Below are 24887 nucleotides of genomic sequence, written 5' to 3'. Positions count from 1 at the left end.
GAAACAGACAGAGAGAGAGAGAGAAACAGACAGAGAGAGAGAGAGAAACAGACAGAGAGAGAGAAAAAAACAAATCATGAGAAAACAAAAAGATAATTACTTGACACATTGGAAAGAATTAACAAAAAAACAGAGCAAACTAGAATGCTATTTGGCCCTAAACAGAGAGTACACAGTGGCAGAATACCTGACCACTGTGACTGACCCAAACTTAAGGAAAGCTTTGACTATGTACAGACTCAGTGAGCATAGCCTTGCTATTGAGAAAGGCCGCCGTAGGCAGACATGGCTCTCAAGAGAAGACAGGCTATGTGCACACTGCCCACAAAATGAGGTGGAAACTGAGCTGCACTTTCTAACTTCCTGCCCAATGTATGACCATATTAGAGACACATATTTCCCTCAGATTACACAGATCCACAAAGAATTCGAAAACAAATCAAATTTTGATAAACTCCCATATCTACTGGGTGAAATTCCACAGTGTGCCATCACAGCAGCAAGATTTGTGACCTGTTGTCACAAGAAAAGGGCAACCAGTGAAGAACAAACACCATTGTAAATACAACCCATATTTATGCTTACTTATTTTAACTTGTGTGCTTTAACCATTTGTACATTGTTACAACACTGTATATATATATAATATGACATTTGTAATGTCTTTATTGTTTTGAAACTTCTGTATGTGTAATGTTTACTGTTAATTTGTATTGTTTGTTTCACTTTTGTGTATTGCTACCTCACTTGCTTTGGCAATGTTAACACATGTTTCCCATGCCAATAAAGCCCCTTGAATTGAATTGAATTGAATTGAGAGAAACAGACAGAGAGAGACAGAGAGACAGAGGGCAACCAGTGAAGAACAAACACCATTGTAAATTCAACCCATGTTTATGTTTATTTATTTCCCCTTTTTTACATGAACTATTTGCACGTCGTTACAACACTGTATATAGACATAATATTGACATTTGAAATGTCTTTATTCTTTTGTAACTTCTTTGAGTGTATCGTTTACTGTTAACCTGTTTGGGCTCAAGGGGCAGTATTGAGTAGCCAGATAAAAGGTGCCCATTTCAAATGGCCTCGTACTCAATTCTTGCTCGTACAATATGCATATTATTATTACTATTGGATAGAAAACACTCTCTAGTTTCTAAAACCGTTTGAATTATATCTGTGAGTAAAACAGAACTCATTTGGCACAAACTTCCTGACCAGGAAGTGGAAAGTCTGAAATCGAGGCTCTGTTCTGTTTCTGACCGTTTGAGCAGACTCATGCACATTTGTGGCCTGCTGGAGGTAATTTTGCAGGGCGCTGGCAGTGCACCTCCTTGCACAAAGGCGGAGGTAGCGGTCCTGCTGCTGGGTTGTTGCCCTCCTATGGCCTCCTCCACGTCTCCTGATGTACTGGCCTGTCTCCTGGTAGCGCCTCCATGCTCTGGACACTACGCTGACAGACACAGCAAACCTTTTTGCCACAGCTCGCATTGATGTGCCATCCTGGATGAACTGCACTACCTGAGCCACTTGTGTGGGTTGTAGACTCCGTCTCATGCTACCACTAGAGTGAGAGCACCGCCAGCATTCTAAAGTGACCAAAACATCAGCCAGGAAGCATAGGAACTGAGAAGTGGTCTGTGGTCACCACCTGCAGAATCACTCCTTTTTTGGGGGTGTCTTGCTAATTGCCTATAATTTCCACCTTTTGTCTATTCCATTTGCACAACAGCATGTGAAATTTATTGTCAATCAGTGTTGCTTCCTAAGTGGACCGTTTGATTTCACAGAAGTGTGATTGACTTGGAGTTACATTGTGTTGTTTAAGTGTTCCCTTTATTTTTTTGAGCAGTGTATATATATGTGTATATATATATGTGTGTGTGTGTGTGTGTGTAGGCTGTACAGTACTAATCTATAGATCTAATTTCCCTATCTAATCTCTCTAAGCGCGCCAGCAGCTAACCAGGCTGAATGAGGGACGCTGATGAAAGGAGGGAATCTCCACTCGTTCCTGTCATTCTATCCGTCTTTCTCATTCCTCACCTGTTCTGTTCTTCCCTCAAGTTCCAAGTGGAACCTTCGTTAGTACTCTCCATTAGACCAGTACTGTTTAGTACTTTCCATTAGATCAGTACTGTTTAGTACTTTCCATTAGACCAGTACTGTTTAGTACTTTACATTAGACCAGTACTGTTTAGTACTTTCCATTAGACCAGTACTGTTTAGTACTTTCCATTAGACCAGTACTGTTTAGTACTTTCCATTAGACCAGTACTGTTTAGTACTTTACATTAGACCAGTACTGTTTAGTACTTTACATTAGACCAGTACTGTTTAGTACTTTCCATTAGACCAGTACTGTTTAGTACTTTCCATTAGACCAGTACTGTTTAGTACTTTACATTAGACCAGTACTGTTTAGTACTTTCCATTAGACCAGTACTGTTTAGTACTTTACATTAGACCAGTACTGTTTAGTACTTTACATTAGACCAGTACTGTTTAGTACTTTCCATTAGACCAGTACTGTTTAGTACTTTACATTAGACCAGTACTGTTAGTACTTTCCATTAGATTAGCACTGTTTAGTACTTTACATTAGAGCAGTACTGTTTAGTACTTTACATTAGACCAGTACTGTTTAGTACTTTCCATTAGACCAGTACTGTTTAGTACTTTCCATTAGACCAGTACTGTTTAGTACTTTACATTAGACCAGTACTGTTAGTACTTTCCATTAGATTAGCACTGTTTAGTACTTTACATTAGAGCAGTACTGTTTAGTACTTTACATTAGACCAGTACTGTTTAGTACTTTACATTAGACCAGTACTGTTTAGTACTTTCCATTAGACCAGTACTGTTTAGTACTTTACATTAGACCAGTACTGTTTAGTACTTTACATTAGACCAGTACTGTTTAGTACTTTCCATTAGACCAGTACTGTTTAGTACTTTACATTAGACCAGTACTGTTAGTACTTTCCATTAGATTAGCACTGTTTAGTACTTTACATTAGACCAGTACTGTTAGTACTCTCCATTAGACCAGTACTGTTAGTACTTTCCATTAGACCAGTACTGTTTAGTACTTTCCATTAGACCAGTACTGTTAGTACTTTCCATTAGACCAGTACTGTTAGTACTTTCCATTAGATTAGCACTGTTTCGTACTTTCCATTAGAACATTACTGTTTTGTATTTTTTTTTTACTTTCTCTCTGACTACCTTCTTGCTCTACCCCACTCACTTCTTCTCCCCTCCTCTCCCTCTTCTCCTCATCCTTCTCTCCCTCATCCTTCTCTCCCTCATCCTTCTCTCCCTCATCCTTCTCTCCCTCATCCGTCTCTCCCTCATCCGTCTCTCCCTCATCCGTCTCTCCCTCATCCTTCTCTCCCTCCTCTCCTCCATCCTCTCCTCCTTATCTCCCTCCTTTCCTCCTCTCCTCATCCTTCTCTCCCTTCTCTCCTCCTCTCCTCCTCCTTCTCTCCCTCCTCACTTAACTCCTCTCCTCCTCCCTTAACTCCTCTCCTCATTCCCTCCATCCTAACTTGAAGACAAGAATGATAAAGGCTGCCCCCCTTATTTCTATAAAAATGTGTTTCAGCTTGTATCCAAATCCCTTTTAATTCCACGTTTGTGCAGGCCCATAGCTACCTGAAGATGAAGATGAAGAGCATGAGTAGCATGCAGAAGGTGGCCACGTTGTCCATGGTCTTCATCAGCACCACCAGCTGCCTCTGCAGAGCGGGCATGAAGCGCACCAACTTCAACACCCGCATCAGCCTGAAGGTACGCAACACAGACAGACCACCGCCCTGCTGACCCACGATCTCCCATACACTGGGGAGAGAGACAGGATGCACAGTCACTGTCAGCTACAGGATCAAACATTCAATGGAAGGAGATACAGTAACTCAAACTTGGGCCCAGAGTGCTGACCTAGGATCAGTTTCACCTTTTAGATCATAATGAATACCAGGTGGGGGCCTGATCCTAGATTAGCTCTCCTACTGTGAGATGCTTTGTGGATAGGGGCCCTGATCTGAAGAGTGAGGACCTACAGATATTACACAGCCAAAAGTGGCAGTGTGTCATCCTTTCTAAATGAATTGGTCAAGGTTCCTTGCTTACCTGATGACCACGATGACTCCGTCGAAGATGTTGTACGGGTTTTTGATGTAACCAAACGGCCCATACACCAGCACCTTGAGTAACATCTCCAAGGCAAACAGACTGGTGAACACTATGTTACTGATCTCCAAAGCATTGGTCAGCTCATCAGGCTTGAGAGAGAGAGGGAGGGAGGGAGGGAGGGAGGGAGGGAGGGAGGGAGAGAGAGAAAGAGGGAGGGAAAGTGATGAGAAGGGAGGGAGGGAGGGAGGGAGGGAGGGAGGGAGGGAGGGAGGGAGGGAGGGAGGGAGGGAGGGAGAGAGAAAGATGGAGGGAAAGTGATGAGAAGGGAGAGAGGGAGGGGAGGGAGAGAGAGAGAGAGAGAGAAAGATGGAGGGAAAGTGATGAGAAGACAGGGAGAGAGAGGATATAATGAGAGATAGTTATTTTCAACACACACAAACACATCCACTGATAAAAACCATCAGAGAAATTTTCTGACACTCCCACAGCTAGATCAAACTCATGCTGTATCATATGGAGTGTGTGTATGTGTGTGTCTGTGTGTGTTGTGTGTGTTGTGGGCTGTGTGTTTGAGAAACATGAAAAGCATTTTATATCTGTGCATATGACACATTAATAATATTCCCAGTGTGTATGTGTGTGTGTTTGTGTGGGTGTGTGTGTGTGTTTGTGTGTGTGTGTGGCTTCCCAGCAAGTACAGGTAAGTCACTCTGACAGGTAGCGTCATTCTAACACGGCATGCATTGCCAGTAACCATCAGTGTAGATGGAAGTCCCGCTATCTGACCTAAGACAATGCAGGTGTGTCTCTCCCTCCCTCTCCAATGCTGTCCCAGGGTGAAAGTGATGTTAAACTCCAGGTCCTCTTCTGTTTCTTCACTAACAAAACCACCAAATCATTCACCACCAACTAGCTCTCACAGTAGAATTAGACGTTCATCCATGTTTATCAAACCACACATTTTAAAGTTGTTGCAAACGTCACATTATGAAGTATTTAAGGTTAAGTTTAGGCATTGACTCTGAATGGTTAATGTTAGGTATTGACTCTGAATGGTCAAGGTTAGGCATTGACTCTGAATGGTTAAGGTTAGGTATTGACTCTGAATGGTTAAGGTAAGGGTTAAGGTCTGGGAGAGGCTTAATAACTTCTTAGGGCTAGGCCCCTTTTTTCTCCACCTCCTGTCTGAATGATGTCCCCTAAGTAAACTGCCTGTAGCTCAGGCCCTGAAGCCAGGATATGCATATAACTGGTACCATTATTATTTTAAAAAATTATGAGAGACCATCCTCTTAGAAATTCAAGAGAAAGGTCATATTGAAAACGAGCTCCCTGGATGCAATTCCTATGGCTTCCACAGGGTGTCAGCAGTCTCTGTTCAAGGTTTCAGGCTTATAACTTCAAAAACGAATAAGAAATATACATTTTAGCAGAAGGACACAGTCTTGGAAATTTGTGTTTGCGCGCACTATGAAGAAATTACACACCTGCTAAACATCGGTTTCCTATTAAACATACTTCTTTCCGTAAGAAATATTATAGTTTGATTACATTTTAGGATATCTGAGAAGTAAATAGACATTTATTTTGACTCGTTGAAAGAAAGTTAAGGGGTAGATTTTCGGATTCCTTTCTCTGCATGTTGAACGAGTATATTACTCAAATCGATGGCAGCAACTAAACATACTTTTTGGAATATAAAGAAGGATTTTAATCTAACAAAACAATACTACATGTTATAGCTGTGACCCTTTGGATGACAAATCAGAGGAAGATATTCAAAAAGAAAGTGAATATTTAAATATGGATTATTTAATTTGTGAATGTATGAAACCTGTGCTGGCGGAAAAATATTTTGATGTGGGGTGCAGTCCTCAAACAATCTCATGGCATGTTTTCGCTGTAAAAGGTACTGTAAATCTGACAGTGCAGCTTTCAGCCGATATAAGACACTTATAGGTAAATAAATATTTAACAATCCATATTATTTATGATCATTTATTTGAATTGTTTCACCGGAAGTTGTCCCGCTAGCGGGACCCCTAGCCCTGCATTCTTCAACCCTCCTGCACACACACACACAGACAGACAGACAGACAACATGGCACTGCATCACTGGCAGTCAGGTACACACAGCACTATTAGATTAGATTACAAGACCAAACCTCTACTCTTCATATGATATTCCCTTACATCTAAATAAGAAGGAAATAGCCATCTAGGAAAACAACTAGGGGTGTGTGTGAGAGTGAGAGAGTGAGAGAGAGTGAGAGATGGGGGGGGGGTTGAGGAGCATCCATTGTTGGTGGAAGTTCCTGTGCTGAAGCTTTTTAGTAGGGCCGTGGGGGCTTACTACATTGGTAGTAAGTGAGAAAGAGAAAAGATACCTTATTAGAAAATTACTTAAGTAAATGTGAAAGTCATCAAGTACAATGCTACTTCAGTATTTGGTTTTAAATATTCTTAATTAGCTAAAGTAAATGTAATTGCTAAAATATACTATCAAGTATCAAAGTACAGTTGAAGTCGGAAGTTTACATATACCTTAGCCCAATTCCTGACATTTAATCAGAGCAAAAATTCACTGTCTTAGGTCAGTTAGGATCACCACTTAATTTTCAGAATGTGAAATATCAGAATAATAGCAGAGAGAATGATTTATTTCAGCTTCTTTTTCTTCCATCACATTCCCAGTGGGTCAGAAGTTTACATACACTCAATGAGTATTTGGTAGCATTGCCTTTAAATTGTTGAACTTGGGTCAAACTGTTCAGGTAGCCTTCCACAAGCCTTCCACAAGCTTCCCACAATAAGTTGGGTGAATTTTGGCCCATTCCTCCTGACAGAGCTGGTGTAACTGAGTCAGGTTTGTAGGCCTCCTTGCTCGCACACGCTTTTTCAGTTCTGTCCACAAATGTTCTATAGGATTGAGGTCAGGGCTTTGTGATAGCCACTCCAATTCCTTGAATTTGTGTTCCATAAGAAGAAATTTGTGGAGTGGTTGAAAATCGAGATTTAAGGACTCCAACCTAACGGTATGTAAACTTCTGACTTAACTTTAAACTTTAAATGTAAAAGTATTAATATTTAAAAAGTCCTTATATTAAGCAAACCAGATGATAAACTCAGTCATAATTTACAAATAAAGCATTTGTAGTTAGTGAGTCCACCAGATCAGATGACAAGCAATGTTCTCTTGATTTTTTTATTTATTTTTATTTCACCTTTATTTAACCAGGTAGGCTAGTTGAGAACAAGTTCTCATTTGCAACTGCGACCTGGCCAAGATAAAGCATAGCAGTGTGAACAGACAACAACACAGAGTTACACATGGAGTAAACAATAGACAAGTCAATAACATGGTAGAAAAAAGAGAATCTATATACAATGTGTGCAAAAGGCATGAGGTCAGTGAGATACACCTGCTGGAGCGCGTGCTACGGGTGGGTGTAGCCATCGTGACCAGTGAACTGAGATAAGGCGGCACTTTGCCTAGCATAGCCTTGTAGATGACCTGGAGCCAGTGGGTCTGACGACGAACATGTAGCGAGGGCCAGCCGACTAGGGCATACAGGTCGCAGTGGTGGGTCGTATAAGGTGCTTTAGTAACAAAACGGATGGCACTGTGATAAACTGCATCCAGTTTGCTGAGTAGAGTATTGGAAGCTATTTTGTAGATGACATCGCCGAAGTCGAGGATCGGTAGGATAGTCAGTTTTACTAGGGTAAGTTTGGCGGCGTGAGTGAAGGAGGCTTTGTTCCGGAATAGAAAGCCGACTCTAGATTTGATTTTGGATTGGAGATGTTTGATATGAGTCTGGAAGGAGAGTTTGCAGTCTAGCCAGACACCTAGGTACTTATAGATGTCCACATATTCTAGGTCGGAACCGTCCAGGGTGGTGATGCTAGTCGGGCGTGCGGGTGCAGGCAGCGAACGGTTGAAAAGCATGCATTTGGTTTTGCTAGCGTTTAAGAGCAGTTGGAGGCCACGGAAGGAGTGTTGTATGGCATTGAAGCTCGTTTGGAGGTTAGATAGCACAGTGTCCAGGGAAGGGCCGGAAGTATACAGAATGGTGTCGTCTGCGTAGAGGTGGATCAGGGAATCGCCCGCAGCAAGAGCAACATCATTGATGTATACAGAGAAAAGAGTCGGCCCGAGAATTGAACCCTGTGGTACCCCCATAGAGACTGCCAGAGGACCGGACAACATGCCCTCCGATTTGACACACTGAACTCTGTCTGCAAAGTAGTTGGTGAACCAGGCAAGGCAGTCATTAGAAAAACCGAGGCTATTGAGTCTGCCGATAAGAATATGGTGATTGACAGAGTCGAAAGCCTTGGCCAGGTCGATGAAGACGGCTGCACAGTAATGTCTTTTATCAATGGCGTTTATGATATCGTTTAGTACCTTGAGCGTGGCTGAGGTGCACCCGTGACCGGCTCGGAAACCGGATTGCACAGCGGAGAAGGTACGGTGGGATTCGAGATGGTCAGTGATCTGTTTGTTGACTTGGCTTTCGAAGACCTTAGCTAGGCAGGGCAGGATGGATATAGGTCTGTAACAGTTTGGGTCCAGGGTGTCTCCCCCTTTGAAGAGGGGGATGACAGCGGCAGCTTTCCAATCCTTGGGGATCTCAGATGATACGAAGGAGAGGTTGAACAGGCTGGTAATAGGGGGTGCGACAATGGCGGCGGACAGTTTCAGAAATAGGGGGCCCAGATTGTCAAGCCCAGCTGATTTGTATGGGTCCAGGTTTTCCAGCTCTTTCAGAACATCAGCTATCTGGATTTGGGTAAAGGAGAAGCTGGGGAGGCTTGGGCGAGTAGCAGCGGGGGGGGGGGCGGGGCTGTTGGCCAAGGTTGGAGTCGCCAGGTGGAAGGCATGGCCAGCCATTGAGAAATGTTTGTTGAAGTTTTCGATTATCACGGACTTATCAGTGGTGACCGTGTTATCTAGCCTCAGTGCAGTGGGCAGCTGGGAGGAGGTGCTCTTGTTTTCCATGGACTTTACAGTATCCCAGAACTTTTTGGAGTTAGAGCTACAGGATGCAAATTTCTGCTTGAAAAAGCTGGCTTTTGCTTTCCTGACTGACTGCGTGTATTGGTTCCTGACTTCCCTGAACAGTTGCATATCACGGGGGCTCTTCGATGCTATTGCAGTTCGCCATAGGATATTTTTGTGCTGGTCGAGGGCAGTCAGGTCTGGAGTGAACCAAGGGCTATATCTGTTCTTGGTTCTGCATTTTTTGAACGGAGCATGCTTGTCTAATATGGTGAGGAAGTAACTTTTAAAGAATGACCAGGCATCCTCAACTGACGGGATGAGGTCAATATCCTTCCAGGGTACCCGGGCCAGGTCGATTAGAAAGGCCTGCTCGCAGAAATGTTTCAGGGAGCGTTTGACAGTGATGAGGGGTGGTCGTTTGACCGTGGACCCGTGGCGGATACAGGCAATGAGGCAGTGATCGCTGAGATCTTGATTGAAGACAGCAGAGGTGTATTTGGAGGGCAAGTTGGTCAGGATAATGTCTATTATGGTGCCCATGTTTACGGATTTAGGGTTGTACCTGGTGGGTTCCTTGATGATTTGTGTGAGATTGAGGGCATCAAGCTTAGATTGTAGGACTGCCGGGGTGTTAAGCATATCCCAGTTTAGGTCACCTAACAGAACAAACTCTGAAGCTAGATGGGGAGCGATCAATTCACAGATGGTGTCCAGGGCACAGCTGGGAGCTGAGGGGGGTCGGTAGCAGGCGGCAACAGTGAGAGACTTATTTCTGGAGAGATTAATTTTTAAAATTAGAAGTTCGAACTGTTTGGGCATAGACTTGGAAAGTATGACAGAACTTTGCAGGCTATCTCTGCAGTAGATTGCAACTCCTCCCCCTTTGGCAGTTCTATCTTGACGGAAAGTGTTATAGTTGGGTATGGAAATCTAAGAGTTTTTGGTGGCCTTCCTAAGCCAGGATACAGACACGGCAAGGACATCAGGGTTGGCAGAGTGTGCTAAAGCGGTGAGTAAGGCAAACTTAGGGAGGAGGCTTCTGATGTTGACATGTATGAGGCCAAGGCTTTTTCGATCACAGAAGTCAACAAATGAGGGTGACTGGGGACATGCAGGGCCTGGGTTTACCTCCACATCACCCGAGGAACAGAGGAGTAGTAGGATGAGGGTGCGGCTAAAGGCTATCAAAACTGGTCGCCTAGAGCGTTGGGGACAAGGAATAAAAGGAGCAGATTTATGGGCGTGGTAGAATAGATTCTGGGCATAATGTGCAGACCAGGGTATGGTGGGGCACGGGTACAGCGGAGGCAAGCCCAGGCACTGGGTGATAAGAGAGGTTGTATCTCTGGACATGCTGGTCTCAATGGGTGAGGTCACCGCATGTGTGGGGGGTGGGACAAAGGAGGTATCAGAGGTACGGAGAGTGGAACTACGGGGTCCATTGCAAACCAAAACAATGATAACTAGCCTGAACAACAGTATGCAAGGCATATTGATATTTGAGAGAGACATACAATAAGGCATAAAGTGATTGCAGGTCATGATTGGGAGAGCTAGCTAAAACAGCAGGTGAGATAGCAGCTAGTCAGCTAACACAGCAACAGAAGGTAAAAATGGCGACGACTGGGCAGAGAGGGTCGGACTAACTACACACAGATCCTGAGTTAAGGCACAGAGCCGACAGATAAAACACAAATAAACAGAATGGAGTACCGTGAATTAATGGACAGTCAAGCAGGCATCAGCTATGTAGCCAAGTGATCATAGTGTCCAGGGGGCAACCGTAGATGGAGTAGTGAGCCCTCCACTAAGCTAGCACGCGTTTAAAGTTAGTAGCCCGGGGGGGTGGTCTGCTCAGACGGAGGGGGTCTGCTCAGACGGAGGCCGGTTGAGGGCACCGGTTGAGGGCACGTCTGCAAACCAGACGTGGTCGTGTCGACAGAGAATCCAAGCCGGATAGCGATGGCGAAAGAGAGGTTGTGAATTGTAGAATTGTGTTTGCTAACTGGTGCTAGCTTCCTGGCTGCGCTAGCTGCAAGATAAGCTAGCAGTTAGCAGACCGGGGCAGGCAAGTTAGCCTTTGGGGGACGTTGCGATGGGGGGGAAGTCTGTTTTTGCCTCTTCGTGCGGTGACGTCAATAGACCAGTCGTGGAATTAGTAGGGTTCCAGGTAGCTCTAGGTAGCTAACAGGCCTAGTAGGTTAGCAGAATGGGCCTTCAGCGGGCGTCACGCCTGAGGGGCCTGTTGGAGTCCCCGGGCAGATTATGTCGGTATTCCAGTCGTAGAGGATAGGCGGGGTTCCGTGCTCCGTACCGGCAGTAAATGGGTCCGGGTCTTGTAGCCCAGGAGTGGGCTTCAGTGGTAGCACAGGAGCCCTAGCCAATTAGCTTCAGGCTAATTGGTGCCTGCTCCGGTGCCTGCTCCGGGATGGAAACGCTAGCCAGGAGTGGTCACCCGGGATTGTGGTTAGCTAGTTGCGAAGATCCAGATGAAAATGTTCAGAGTTTGCGGTAGGAATCCGGGGATATGGAGAGAAATAGGTCCGTTATGCTCTGGTTTTAGTCACGTTGTTCGAACTAGCGAGAGCTTTCCGAGCTAAAGGTTAGCTGATGACCGCTAGCAATGGTTTGCTAACTGATAGCTGGTAGGCAGTTAGCTGGCTATCTTCAGTAGATGGATTCCAGATCAGAAGTAAATAGAAATACTTTAGAAAAAAGCAGATCCACGCCACATTGGGTGAGGCGGGTTGCAGGAGAGTATTTAGAAGTTGAGGTTTAAGAAAGTATTTTTAAAAGATATGCGAAGAAAAAGATGTAAAAAGATATATACAAGGGACACGGGACACGACAGGACAAAGACGTCTACACTGCTACGCCGTCTTGGAAGAATGTGTGTAAGTGATAAGTGTGTAAATTTGACCATTTTCCTGTCCTGCTAAGCATTTAAAATGTAACAAGTACTTTTGGGTGTCCGGGAAAATGTATCGCCTAAAAAGTACATCATCTTCTTTAGGAATTGTAGTGAAGGAAAAGTTTTCAAAAATATACATACTAAAGTAACATACAGATACCCCAAAAAACTACTTTGCATTTTTATTTTAATATATGGTCTGTAACAAGAGAAGAAAGAAACAATGAGGACACACACACACACAGACAAACACGCACGCACACGCACACACGCACTCACACACACACTCACGAACAAACACACACACGCTCACACTCACTCACACTCACACACACAAAATAAACAAATAGTCCCCAGCTGCGTATATTACCCAGCCACACCACCACCCTCTCTCCCCAAAGCCTGAAACCTCAGTTTCCTTGTTAACAACGGAGAGATGTAAAAGAACAGGGTGAGAGAAAGACAGAAGGAGAGCGAGAGAGAACGAGAGAGAGTGAAAGAAGGTCGGGGGGAAAAAAATCCCACCATGAGCAAACCGCTGCTGAGAGGAAAGAGGGGACAGGGTGGAGAGAAGAATGACAGTAGAGAAGAGTCAAATAGAGGAAGGAAGAGAGATGGATGGATGCCAAGGGACGGGTGGGAGCGGTTGAAAGGCTAATCCCTTCACTCACTGGTTTCCTTTAAAGAACGAGGGAGCGACTCCCTCATGTGAAGAAGAGCACTGCCCTCTGATTAAATAAAGCAGAGTGTTTCATATAGTTGGCAGCAGGACAAGTATCCACACACACACACACACACACACACACACACACACACACACACACACACACAATAAAAGGCAACGCTCTTACAGTAACTGCGGAGAGAGAGCAGATACATCTTCCATCCATCTAATCCCTCCTCCCCTCTCCCCCTCCTCCCCTCTCATCCTTCCTCCCCTCCTCCCCTCTCATCCTTCCTCCCCTCTCATCCTTCCTCCCCTCTCATCCTTCCTCCCCTCCTCCCCTCTCATCCTTCCTCCCCTCTCATCCTTCCTCCCCTCTCCCCCTCCCTCCTCCCCTCTCATCCTTCCTCCTCCCCTCTCATCCTTCCTCCTCCCCTCATTCTTCCTCCTCCCATCTCATCCTTCCTCCTCCCATCTCATCCTTCCTCCTCCCCTCTCATCCTTCCTCCTCCCCTCTTCCCCTCCTCCCCTCTCATCCTTCCTCCTCCCCTCTCCCCCCCCTCCCCTCTCATCCTTCCTCCACCCCTCTCCCCCTCCTCCCCTCTCATCCTTCCTCCACCCCTCTCATCCTTCCTCCACCCCTCTCATCCTTCCTCCTCCCCTCTCATCCTTCCTCCTCCCCTCTCATCCTTCCTCCTCCCCTCTCATCCTTCCTCCTCCCCTCTCCCCCTCCTCCCCTCTCATCCTTCCTCCTGTCCTAACCTTACTGCGTAAGGAGTTTCAGGAACGGCAAGCTGGGTGTTTCAGGTTGTGTCTGTGTGTGATAAGAAGCAGGGATCAGAGGTCTGGAGTATATCATGTATCTTCAACAACGAGTGCAAAGGCAACAGGCCTAAGGCAACAGGCGTACACGCAAACCACATGTGTATGTGTGTTTGTGTAACACATTGTGTAAGAGTGGATTCCGTCACACTTTACCTGACCCATTTTTGTATGTTTGTTAGAAACCACATATGTAGAGACCCAATGACTGATGTGCTGGCACAGTAATTCTATAATCATGCATCAGACGATTATGGATGATGAGCATCACAACCTCAAGATTATTTTATGATTACAAAATCTCTGTATCAAACACACAATTATCTGTAAGGTCCCTCAGTAGAGGAGTGCATTTTAAAGCACAGATTCAACCACAATGGTTCACAAAGAAGGGCACCTATTGGTAGATGGGTAAAAAAAGCAGATATTGAATATCCCTTTGAGCATGGTGAAGTTATTAATTACACTTTGGAAGGAGTATCAATACACCCACTTGCTACAGAGATACAGGCGTCCTTCCTAACTCAGTTGCCAGAGAGGAAGGAAACCGCTCAGAGATTTCACCACGAGGCCAATGGTGATTTTAAACCAGTTACAGAGTTGAATGGCTGTGATAGAAGATAACTGAGGATGGATCAACAACATTACTCCACAATACTAACAGAAATGACAGAGTGAAAAGAAGGAAGCCTGCACAGAATAAAAATAGACCAAAACATGCATCCTGTTTGCAACAAACATCCTAAAGATTGATTCAATACATCGTTTGACATGTTTCTACTGACTGTTACGGAACTTTTTGACATTTCGTCTGCTTTTAGTGAACGCGCTTCCTGACTTTGGATTGGTTTACCAAACGCGCTAACAAAAGTAGCTATTGATGGAACAAAACAAACATTTCTTGTGGAAGTGGGAGTCCTGGGAGTGCATTCCGACGAAGATCGGCAAAGGTAAGTGTATAATGCTATTTATGACTTTTGTTGAATACACAATTTGGCGGGTAACTGTATGGCTTGCTTTTGTGGCTGAACACTGTTCTCAGATTATTGAATATTGTGCTTTTTCCGTAAAGCTTTTTTGAAATCTGACAAAGGGGTTGCATTAAGAACAAGTTTATCTTTAATTCTATGTAAAACATGTATCTTTCATCAAAGTTTATGATGAGTATTTCTGTTATTTGATGTGGCTCTGCAATTTCTCCGGATATTTTGGAGGCATTTCTGAACATGGCGCCAATGTAAACTGAGGTTTTTGGATATAAATAGGAACTTTATCGAACAAAACATATATGTATTGTGTAACATGAAGTCCTGTGAGTGTCATCTGATGAAGGTCATCAAAGGTTAGATATTCATTTTATCTCTATTTCTGCTTTTTGTGACTCCTGTCTTTGGCTGGAAAAATGGCTGTGTTTTTCTGTGATTTTTGCGGTGACCTAACATAATCATTTGTAGTGCTTTCGCTGTAGAGCCTTTTTGAAATCGGACACTGTGGTGAGATTAACAAGAAGTGTATCTTTAAAATGGTGTGAAATACTTGTATGCTTGAGGAATTTTAATTATGAGATTTCTGTTGTTTGAATTTGGCGCCCTGCACTTTCACTGGCTGTTGTCATATCGATCCCGTTAACGGGATTGCAGCCATAAGAAGTTTTAATTCCATTTCATTTCTTTAGATTGTGTGTATTATTAGATATTACTTGTTGTATATTACTACACTGTTGGAGCTAGAAACACAAGCATTTCGCTACACCCGCAATAACATCTGCTAAACATGTATATGTGACAAATAAATGTTGATTTGATTTGAAATTCACATTTCAGCAAGACAATTACCTAAAACATAAGGCCAAATATACACTGGAGTTGCTTACCAAGATGCCGTTGAATGTTTCGGAGTGGCCTAGTTCCAGTTTGAGTTAAATCGGCTTGAAAATCTTTGGCAAAATCAGAAAATGTGTCACACCCTGATAAGTTTCACCTGTCCTTGTTATTGCGCCACGCCCTCCAGGTGTCGCTTGTTATCCCTGATGTATATATCCCTGTGTTTCCTGTCTCTCTGTGCCAGTTCGTCTTGTATGTTCCAGTCAACCAGTCTGTTTTTCCCGTGCTCCTGACGTTTCTATTCTTTTTCACTAGTCCTCCTGGTTTTGACCCTTGCTTGTTCTCTGGACTCTGTGCCCGCCTGCCTGACCATTCTGCCTGCCCTGACCTCGAGCCTACCTGCCACACTGTACCTCCTGGACTCTGTACCCGCCTGCCTGACCATTCTGCCTGCCCTGACCTCGAACCTGCCTGCCACACTGTACCTCCTGGACTCTGTGCCTGCCTGCCTGACCATTCTGCCTGCCCTGACCTCGAACCTGCCTGCCACACTGTACCTCCTGGACTCTGTGCCTGCCTGCCTGACCATTCTGCCTGCCCTGACCTCGAACCTGCCTGCCACTCTGTACCTCCTGGACTCTGTACCCGCCTGCCTGACCATTCTGCCTGCCCTGACCTCGAACCTGCCTGCCACACTGTACCTCCTGGACTCTGTGCCTGCCTGCCTGACCATTCTGCCTGCCCTGACCTCGAACCTGCCTGCCACACTGTACCTCCTGGACTCTGAACTGCTTTTGACCTTTTGCATGTCCACGACCAATCTCTTGCCCTTCCCTTTTGGATGTAATAAACATCAAAGACTCAAACCATCTGCCTCCAGTATCTGCATCTGAGTCTCACCTTGTGCAATTTTAAAATGTCTGTCTAGCATTTTGGGCATATAATAACGGGCAAATATTTTACAATCCATGTGTGCTAAGCCCTTACAGACTACCAAGAAAGACTTACAGCTGTAATCACTGCAAAAGGTAATTCTAACATGTATTGACTCAGGGAGTTGACTACTTATCTAAACAAGATATATTAGTGTTTCATTTTCCATTAAAAAATTTATTTACAGTAGTTTGTGTAGATCGTTGAAGAAAAATAACAATAACATCAACTTTAATCCACTTTATAACACAACAAAATGTGTAATAGTCAAGGAGTGAGAATACTTCCTGAAGGCACTGTATATACCATATGCACTGAGTGTACAACACATTAAGAACACCTTCCTAATATTGAGTTGTACCCCCCCCCCCTTTTGCCATCAGAACAGACTCAATTCCTCAGGGCATAGACTTATTTTATTAGGATCCCCATTAGCTGTTGCAAAAGCAGCAGCTACTCTTCCTGGGATCCACACTAAACATGACACATAATACAGAATGACATAATACAGAACATCATGAGATAAGAACAGCTCAAAGACAGAACTATATACATTTTAAAAAGGCACACGTAGCCTACATATCAATACATTCACCAACTATCTAGGTCAAATAGAGGTGTTGTGCCGCGAGGTGTTGCTTTATCTGTTTTGTGAAACCAGGTTTGCTGTTTATTTGAGCAATATGAGATGGAAGGAAGTTCCATGCAATAAAGGCTCTATATAATACTGTAAGCTTTCTTGAATTTGTTCTGTATTTGGAGACTATGAAAAGACCCCTGGTGGCATGTCTGGTGGGATAAGTGTTTGTGTCAGAGCTGTGTGTAAGTTGACTGCAAACAATTTGGGATTTTCAACACAATGTTTCTTATAAAAAGAAGTGATGCAGTGTCTTTCCTCAACTCTTATCCAAGAGAGACTGGCAGCATAGTATTAATATCAGCCCTCTGATTATAATGAAGATCAAAACGTGCCTCTCTGTTCTGGACCAGCTGCAGCTTTACTAGGTCTTTCCTTGCAGCACTGGACCACATGACTGGACAATAATCAAGATTAGACAAAACTAGAGCCTGCAGAACTTGCTTTTTGTGTTATAAGCATTCCACAGGGAGGCAACCCCTTGTTAACTCAAATGCTTCCCACAGTTGTGTCAAGTTGGCTGAATGTCCTTTGGATGGTGGACCATTCTTGACGCACACGGGAAACAGTTGACGGTGAAAAACCTTGCAGCATATATTTTCTCTTGCCCAATCACCCTGTGAATGACACACACACAATCCATGTCTCAAGGTTTAAAAATCTGTCTTCTCCCCCTTCATCTAAATCTATATTCTCTGATTGAAGTGGATTTAACAAGTGACATCAATAAGGGATAATGGCTTTCACCTGGATTCACCTGTCAAGAGAGTAGTTGTCCTTAATGTTTTGTACACTCAGTGTACAAAACATATATATTTTTCAACCATTCCACAAATTTCTTATTAACTACTTTCTACTTTGTGCATGACACAAGTAATTTTTCCAACAATTGTTTACAGACAGATTAATTCACTTATAATTCACTGTATCACAATTCCAGTGGGTCAGAAGTTTACATACACTAAGTTGACTGTGCCTTTAAACAGCTTAGAAAATTCCAGAAAATTATGTCATGGCTTTAGAAGCTTCTGATAGGCTAATTGACATCATTTGAGTCAATCGTTGGTGTACCTGTGGATGTACTTCAAGGCCTACCTTCAAACTCAGTGCCTCTTTGCTTGATGTCATGGGAAAATCAAAAGAAATCAGCCAAGAACAAAAATAGAACTGTTTGGCCATAATGACCATCGGTTTTTTTTTAGGAAAAAGGGGGAGGCTTGCAAGCCGAATAACACCATCCCAACCGTGAAACACGGGGGTGGCAGCATTATGATGTGGGGGTGCTTTCCTGCAAGAGGGACTGGTTCACTTCATAAAATAGATGTGGATATATTGAAGCAACATCTCAAGACATCAGTCAGTTAAAGCTTGTTTGCAAATGGGTCTTCCAAATGGACAATGACCCCAAGCATACTTCCAAAGTTGTGGCAAAATGGCTTAACTTCTTTGGGATATAGGGGGTGCTGTTTCGACTTACCGAAAATTGGTCTCCAAATTAAACTGCCTAGTACTCAATTCTTGCTCGTACAATATGCATATTATTATTATTGGATAGAAAACACTCTCTAGTTTCTATAGCTGTTTGAATTATGTCTCTGAGTGGAACAGAACTCATTCTACAGCACTTTTCCTGATATGGAGTGAGATTTCAGAAATATTGGCCTCTGGTCCCAGGTCAGTTTTAATGTCCCTGTAAATGCTATGAGGATACAAACACTGCCCACGCCTTCCTCTAGATGTCAGTAAGTGGTGACAATTTGAATGGAGTCGATTGCGCAATCAGGGCCTGTATAAAAGGCCAAAGACCGGATGTACCGTTCTTTTGCTCCCTGCGCCTGACGCACGATGGACGTCGGACCTGCTCTCTTTCCAAGCTGTTGTTTAGCCAGTAATATATCGCCGGTCATGTTTTTACTCGTTATAGGTGTTAAAAACATCATAAGGTAGTTAATTTAAACCGTTTTATAGCAATTTATATCCGTTTAGTGTGATTTTGAGGCATTGCTTTGTGATGCACTTTGAAGCGCCGGGCACGTTTCGGGGTCCCGGTCGAACGTTAGTGGGCATTTCGACGGACAAGAGGACATCTTTCGACCAAAAGAAGATTAGACCCAAGAAAGGATACATTGCCCAAGATTCTGATGGAAGATCACCTCATAGTAAGAAATATTTAAGATGATAAATGAAAAATGTTAAACGCATATTCCGCCATTTTTTCTGGTATAGCTTCGCTTGGCAAACCCTGTATTGCACAGTAAGGATAATTTTAGAAATGTAATTCCGCGATTGCATTAAGAACTAATTTGTCTTTCGATAGCTGTCCAACGTATATTTTTTTAGTCAAGTTTATGAATAGTTATTCATGAGACAAGATCACTGTCAAATATGGCGCCCGACATTTTCAGGCTAGTTTTGCTAGTATTGTCATTGTATAATTGTATAATTTTTTGTGGCTAAATATGCACATTTTCGAACAAACTCTATATGTATGTTGTAATATGATGTTACAGGAGTGTCATCGGAAGAATTCTGAGAAGGTTAGTGAAAAAATTAATATATTTTGGCGATGATTACGTTATCGCTCTCTTTGGCTTGAATCAATGCTCGGGTAACGTTTGCACATGTGGTATGCTAATATAACGATTTATTGTGTTTTCGCTGTAAAACACTTAGAACATCTGAAATATTTTCTGAATTCACAAGATCTGTGTCTTTCCATTGCTGTGAGCTGTGTATTTTTAAGAAATGTTTTATGATTAGTAATTATGTAATACACGTTGCTCTCTGTATTTATTCTAGTCGAGTTGGGATGGTGGGTGCAATTGTAAACTATGATTTATACCTGAAATATGCACATTTTTCTAACAAAACCTATCCTATACAATAAATATGTTATCAGACTGTCATCTGATGAGGTTTTTTCTTGGTTAGTGGCTATCAATAGCTTTATTTGGTCGAATTTGTGATAGCACCTGATGGAGTAAGAAACTGATGGAGTTAGACAAGTGTATATTTTGCTAACGTGGTTAGCTAATAGATTTACATATTTTGTCTTCCCTGTAAAACATTTTAAAAATCAGAAACGATGGCTTTATTCACAAGATCTGTATCTTTCATTTGGTGTCTTGGAATTGTGATTTAATGATATTTAGATGCTACTATTTAATTGTGACGCTATGCTAGCGATGCTAATCAGTGGGGGGGGGTTGGGGGTGCTTGTCAAGTGGGACGCTAGCGTCCCAACGATCCCAGAGAAGTTAAGGACAACAGTCAAGGTATTTGAGTGGCCATCACAAAGCCCTGACCTCAATCCTATAGAAAATTTGTGGGCAGAACTTAAAAAGCATGTGCGAGGAAAAAGGCCTACATCCTGACTCAGTTACACTTGTTCTGTCAGAAAGAATGGGCCAAAATTCACCCAACGTATTGCGGGAAGCTTGTGGAAGGCTACCCGAAACGTTTGATCCAAGTTAAACAATTTAAAGGCAATGCTACCAAATACTCATTGAGTGTATGTAAACTTCTGACCCACTGGGAATGTGATGAAAGAAAAATAACCTGAAATAACTCATTCTCTCTATTATTATTCTGACATTTCACATTCTTAAAATAAAGTGGTGATCCTAACTGACCTAAGGCACGGAATTTTTAATAGGATTAAATGTCAGGAATTGTGAAAAACTGAGTTTAAATGTATTTGGCTGAGGTGTATGTAAACTCCAGACTTCAACTCTATATAAACTTTTTTGCAACTTCCTTTTCAAGTCAACAAACTTTATTAAAAAGCGGAAAAGTAAAACTAAGCCTGGTTCAGATCTATCAGCTGATATAGGGAGTGACTAGAGGACACAAAACTTGCCAGATTTTCAATTTTGTTTTGTGGAACAAACAACTGTTTATCCACCCCTCTACATCACCGGCTGGTGACGTAGAGGGGCGGATAAACCCTGCTGGAGGCTCTCCTGTACGTATGTCTCCATGGCCTCGGTCTCCACATAGGAGAGATGTTAGACGTGTCCTCTCGGGAGGGCTGCGTCAGACAGCAGGTCAATGGCACAGTCCCAGGAGCGATGAGGAGGCAGGCGTGTATTCTGGGACTTAAAGAAAACCCGATGCAGATCCGGGTATTCTTCTGGTAACTCCACTTGAGGGGCGTGGTCCGGATTTTCCACCATATTGGTGTTGACAGACACCACGAGACACCTCCCCTGACACTCTTGCGACCAACCCAGCAGTCTCCCCTTCGGACCAGGAAATAACAAGGTTATGCCAACTCAACCATGGGAGACCTAACACAATGGGGTGCGTGGTGGTGTCTATAATCAAAAACGTGATCTGTTCTAAATGAATGTCATTGGTCAGCAGAGAAACGGGAACAGTGATGTGATTTACGAGCCCTGTCCCTATTGGACAATTATCCTGGGCTCGAACCGGAAAGGGTGACTGTAGGGGAACCAAAGAAATGCGTAATGCAGTGGCCAGTGCGCTATCTAAAAGATTCCCGGCAGGTTTGGAATCAAACGAGTATAACTAACTAACAGACAGACAGACAGACAGACAGACAGACAGACAGACAGACAGACAGACAGACAGACAGACAGACAGACAGACAATCTTGCATAATTGTAGATGATAGCAGGGCCATTTGATTCAGACGCACCCATCCTCTTAGTCATCCGACTTATCAAAGATTAATAAGACCATTAGATCTATTTACTGCCAACCAAAAATATATCTTGGCCTTTGTGTCCCTCGTCCTGTATGTCTGGGGGTAAAACATGGTCCTCTCAGCTTCCCTCCCCTCCATGTCCATCTAAAAGAGATCAGTGATTTATCTTGTAAAATCCCTTTTAAATACAGGCTCTGGATACGCCTGTTAGACACTGAGCACACCACACCACAACCCAGGGAGTGTGTAGTCATCCCTTCAGAGTCCCCCGTAAAATAAAGTGACAGTTCCCTAAAAAAATGGAAGTTTGTGAGACATTGTCATATTTCAAAAGCGAACTAGAGTCCATAGTCAATAGCATCTGTGAAAGGAGAAACCTTTAGCAAACTAGCTCTCTGTGTTGGTTGGGGGAGAGTTCTACAGCTGTATAAAGCCCACTTTCCCCTAGTGTTAAAGGCAGTGGTGTAAAGTACTTAAGTAAAGATACTTTAAAGTACTACTAATATTACTTTCACTTCACTACATTCCTTTAAGACAATATTGCACTTTTTACTCCATACATTTTCGTCGACACCCAAAAGTACTTGCTACATTTTGAATGCTTAGAAAATAGTCAAACTCAGGCAGTTATCAACCGAACATCCCTGATCACTCCTACTGTCTCTGCCTCACTAAACACAAATGCTTTGCTTGTAAATGATGTCTGAGTGTTGGAGTGTGCCCCTGGCTTTCTGTAAAAAAAAAAAAAACTAGATCATTGTGCCATCTGGTTTGCTTCATATAAGAATTTTAAATTATATATACTTTTAGTTTTGATACTTAATTATATTTTCAAACAAATACTTTTAGACTTGTACTCAAGTAGTATTTTACTGGATGACTTTTACTTTTACTTGAGTCATTTTCTATTAAGGTATCTTTACTTTTACTCAAGTATGACAGTTGGGTACTTTTTCCACCACTGGTGAAAGGTATTTGGGGTCCGAGCCATCTTTCTAACAGAGACACAACAATAGCCACACAACCTGCTGACAAAAGAGAGAGATGGAGAGAGAAATGGAGAGAGACAGAGAGAGAGAGGGAGATGGAGAGAGAAATGGAGAGAGACACAGAGAGAGAGGGAGATGGAGAGAGAAATGGAGAGAGACAGAGGTGGGGAGGGAGAGAGAGACAGAGATGGAGAGAGAGAGAGAGATAGAGAGAGGGAGATGGAGAGAGAAATGGAGAGAGACAGAGAGAGAGACAGAGAGAGAGAAATGGAGAGAGACAGAGAGAGAGACAGAGAGAGAGACAGAGAGAGAGACAGAGACAGAGAGAGAGACAGAGAGAGAGACAGAGAGAGAGACAGAGACAGAGACAGAGACAGAGACAGAGACAGAGACAGAGACAGAGACAGAGACAGAGACAGAGAGACAGAGAGACAGAGAGACAGAGAGAGAGAGAGAGAGAGAGAGAGAGAGAGAGAGAGAGAGAGAGAGAGAGAGAGAGAGAGAGAGAGAGAGAGAGAGAGAGAGAGAGAGAGAGAGAGAGAGAGAGAGAGAGAGAGAGAGATGGAGAGAGATGGAGAGAGATGGAGAGAGATGGAGAGAGATGGAGAGAGTAAGGAGTGGGATATCTGGTAGTTTCTAGTAGAATATTTGCAGAGAATACATGGAGGTATGGTTCTGGGTAAGACTTCATCGACTGGAATGTCTGGCACAAATAACCTCTCCTTTTATTTTACAAGGTTCCCACTCTCTTCCACCTTCCTCTATCCCCCTGACAAGTTGAACAGAGTATGTACTGTACATGCTGTAGAGTTGCAGAGTCAGCATCTCCTTGAGGACAGTGTTAGAGAAAGGGGAATGAGAAAGAGCTTAGTGGGGTATTGGATGTATTAGCTGGTTGGAGGATTGGAGGAGTGTAGCTCAATGTTTTGTCTCACCAAACTTTTCACACGTACGGATATATTCACACTCTAGCACACACTCAAATTTTAACTTTCCCAGCCTCATCTAGAGAGTAGGAATTCCAGTCAGAAGAACCCAGACAAAGAAAGGGAACGAGGGAGAGGGAACGAGGGAGAGGGAACGAGGGAGCAAACACAAGATGATAACGAGGGAGAAGAGAAGAGGGAGGGATAGGGGAGGAAAACTATAAAACTCTCTCCTAAAACCAGGAGAGAAAGTGTGTGTGTGTGTGTGTGTGCGTGCACACGTGCGTGTGAGAGAGCGAGAGCGAGAGAGTGTGTGTGTGTAATTGGCGTCTGGTAGTATTTGTTGAGCGACTGGGTAGTAACCCTGTGAATCTGGATGCCTTCTCTGCTCTGCACACACACACAAACACACACACAAACTCACACCATGTGGGTCGGCTGGGGGATAAAAAGAAGGAAGAATCTGAGGAGAACTACACAGGGAAGCTGGAACGTTGGAACACTCAATCAGAATGGGAAGGTGGACTCTCTTCTCCCCTAACCCCTCCCTAACACACACACACACACAAACTCTCTCTCATACACACACACAAACTATCTCTCTAACAAACACACAAAATATATCTCTAACACACACACACACAGACACAAACTCTCTCTCTCACACAAACTCTCTCTCGAACACACACTCAAACTCTCTCTCTCTCTCTCTCGAACACACAAACTCTCTCTCTCAGACACACTCAAACTCTCTCTCTCTCGAACACACAAACTCTCTCTCTCACACACACACAAACTCTCTCTCTCGAACACACAAACTCCCTCTCAATACACCGTTGCGATCTCTTCAATCTGCTTTACCACTACATCTGTATGACATATAGTGCATGCGCAGCATATCTGGTGGCGTGCTCCCTTCAGGCTACGGTGAGAGAGAGAGGGAGAGAGGGAGAGAGGGAGAGAGGGAGAGAGGGAGAGAGGGAGAGAGGGAGAGAGGGAGAGAGGGAGAGAGAGAGAGAGAGAGAGAGAGAGAGAATAATAATTGAAAGAGACTGTGTAGATATGAGCTCAGCTTAGGGAGTGAAAGTGTCACAGTAACAGATGGCCTCTAACTCTCCCAGTCTCACAACCCAAAGAGATAAACGCTGTACTCAGACCTGCTCAGGATGGGTCATGTCCTCTAACTCTCCCAGTCTCACAACCCAAAGAGATAAACACTGTCCTCAGACCTGCTCAGGATGGGTCATGCCCTCTAACTCTCCCAGTCTCACAACCCAAAGAGATAAACACTGTCCTCAGACCTGCTCAGGATGGGTCATGCCCTCTAACTCTCCCAGTCTCACAACCCAAAGAGATAAACACTGC

At 43.6% G+C, this 24887-nt stretch overlaps 1 protein-coding gene across 1 annotated transcript in view; it reads right to left on the bottom strand.

Annotated features, from left to right (window-relative positions):
• LOC129852889 (voltage-dependent T-type calcium channel subunit alpha-1G-like) overlaps positions 1 to 24887 on the bottom strand; it is a 166709-nt gene that overhangs the window by 108563 nt on the left and 33259 nt on the right. The window contains exons 7-9 of the mRNA XM_055918878.1: positions 4141 to 4292; positions 3664 to 3849; positions 1970 to 1973 (exon numbers count right to left, since the gene is read on the bottom strand). Of these exons, the coding sequence (XP_055774853.1) occupies positions 1970 to 1973; positions 3664 to 3849; positions 4141 to 4292 (342 nt within the window). The remainder of the gene's footprint in view (positions 1 to 1969; positions 1974 to 3663; positions 3850 to 4140; positions 4293 to 24887) is intronic.

This window comes from Salvelinus fontinalis, chromosome 1 (genome assembly GCF_029448725.1).
Source record: "Salvelinus fontinalis isolate EN_2023a chromosome 1, ASM2944872v1, whole genome shotgun sequence".
Taxonomy (NCBI): Eukaryota; Metazoa; Chordata; class Actinopteri; order Salmoniformes; family Salmonidae; genus Salvelinus; species Salvelinus fontinalis.
The sequence above is the reverse complement of the archived record's forward strand: the minus strand, read 5'-3'. Positions and strand labels throughout refer to the sequence as shown.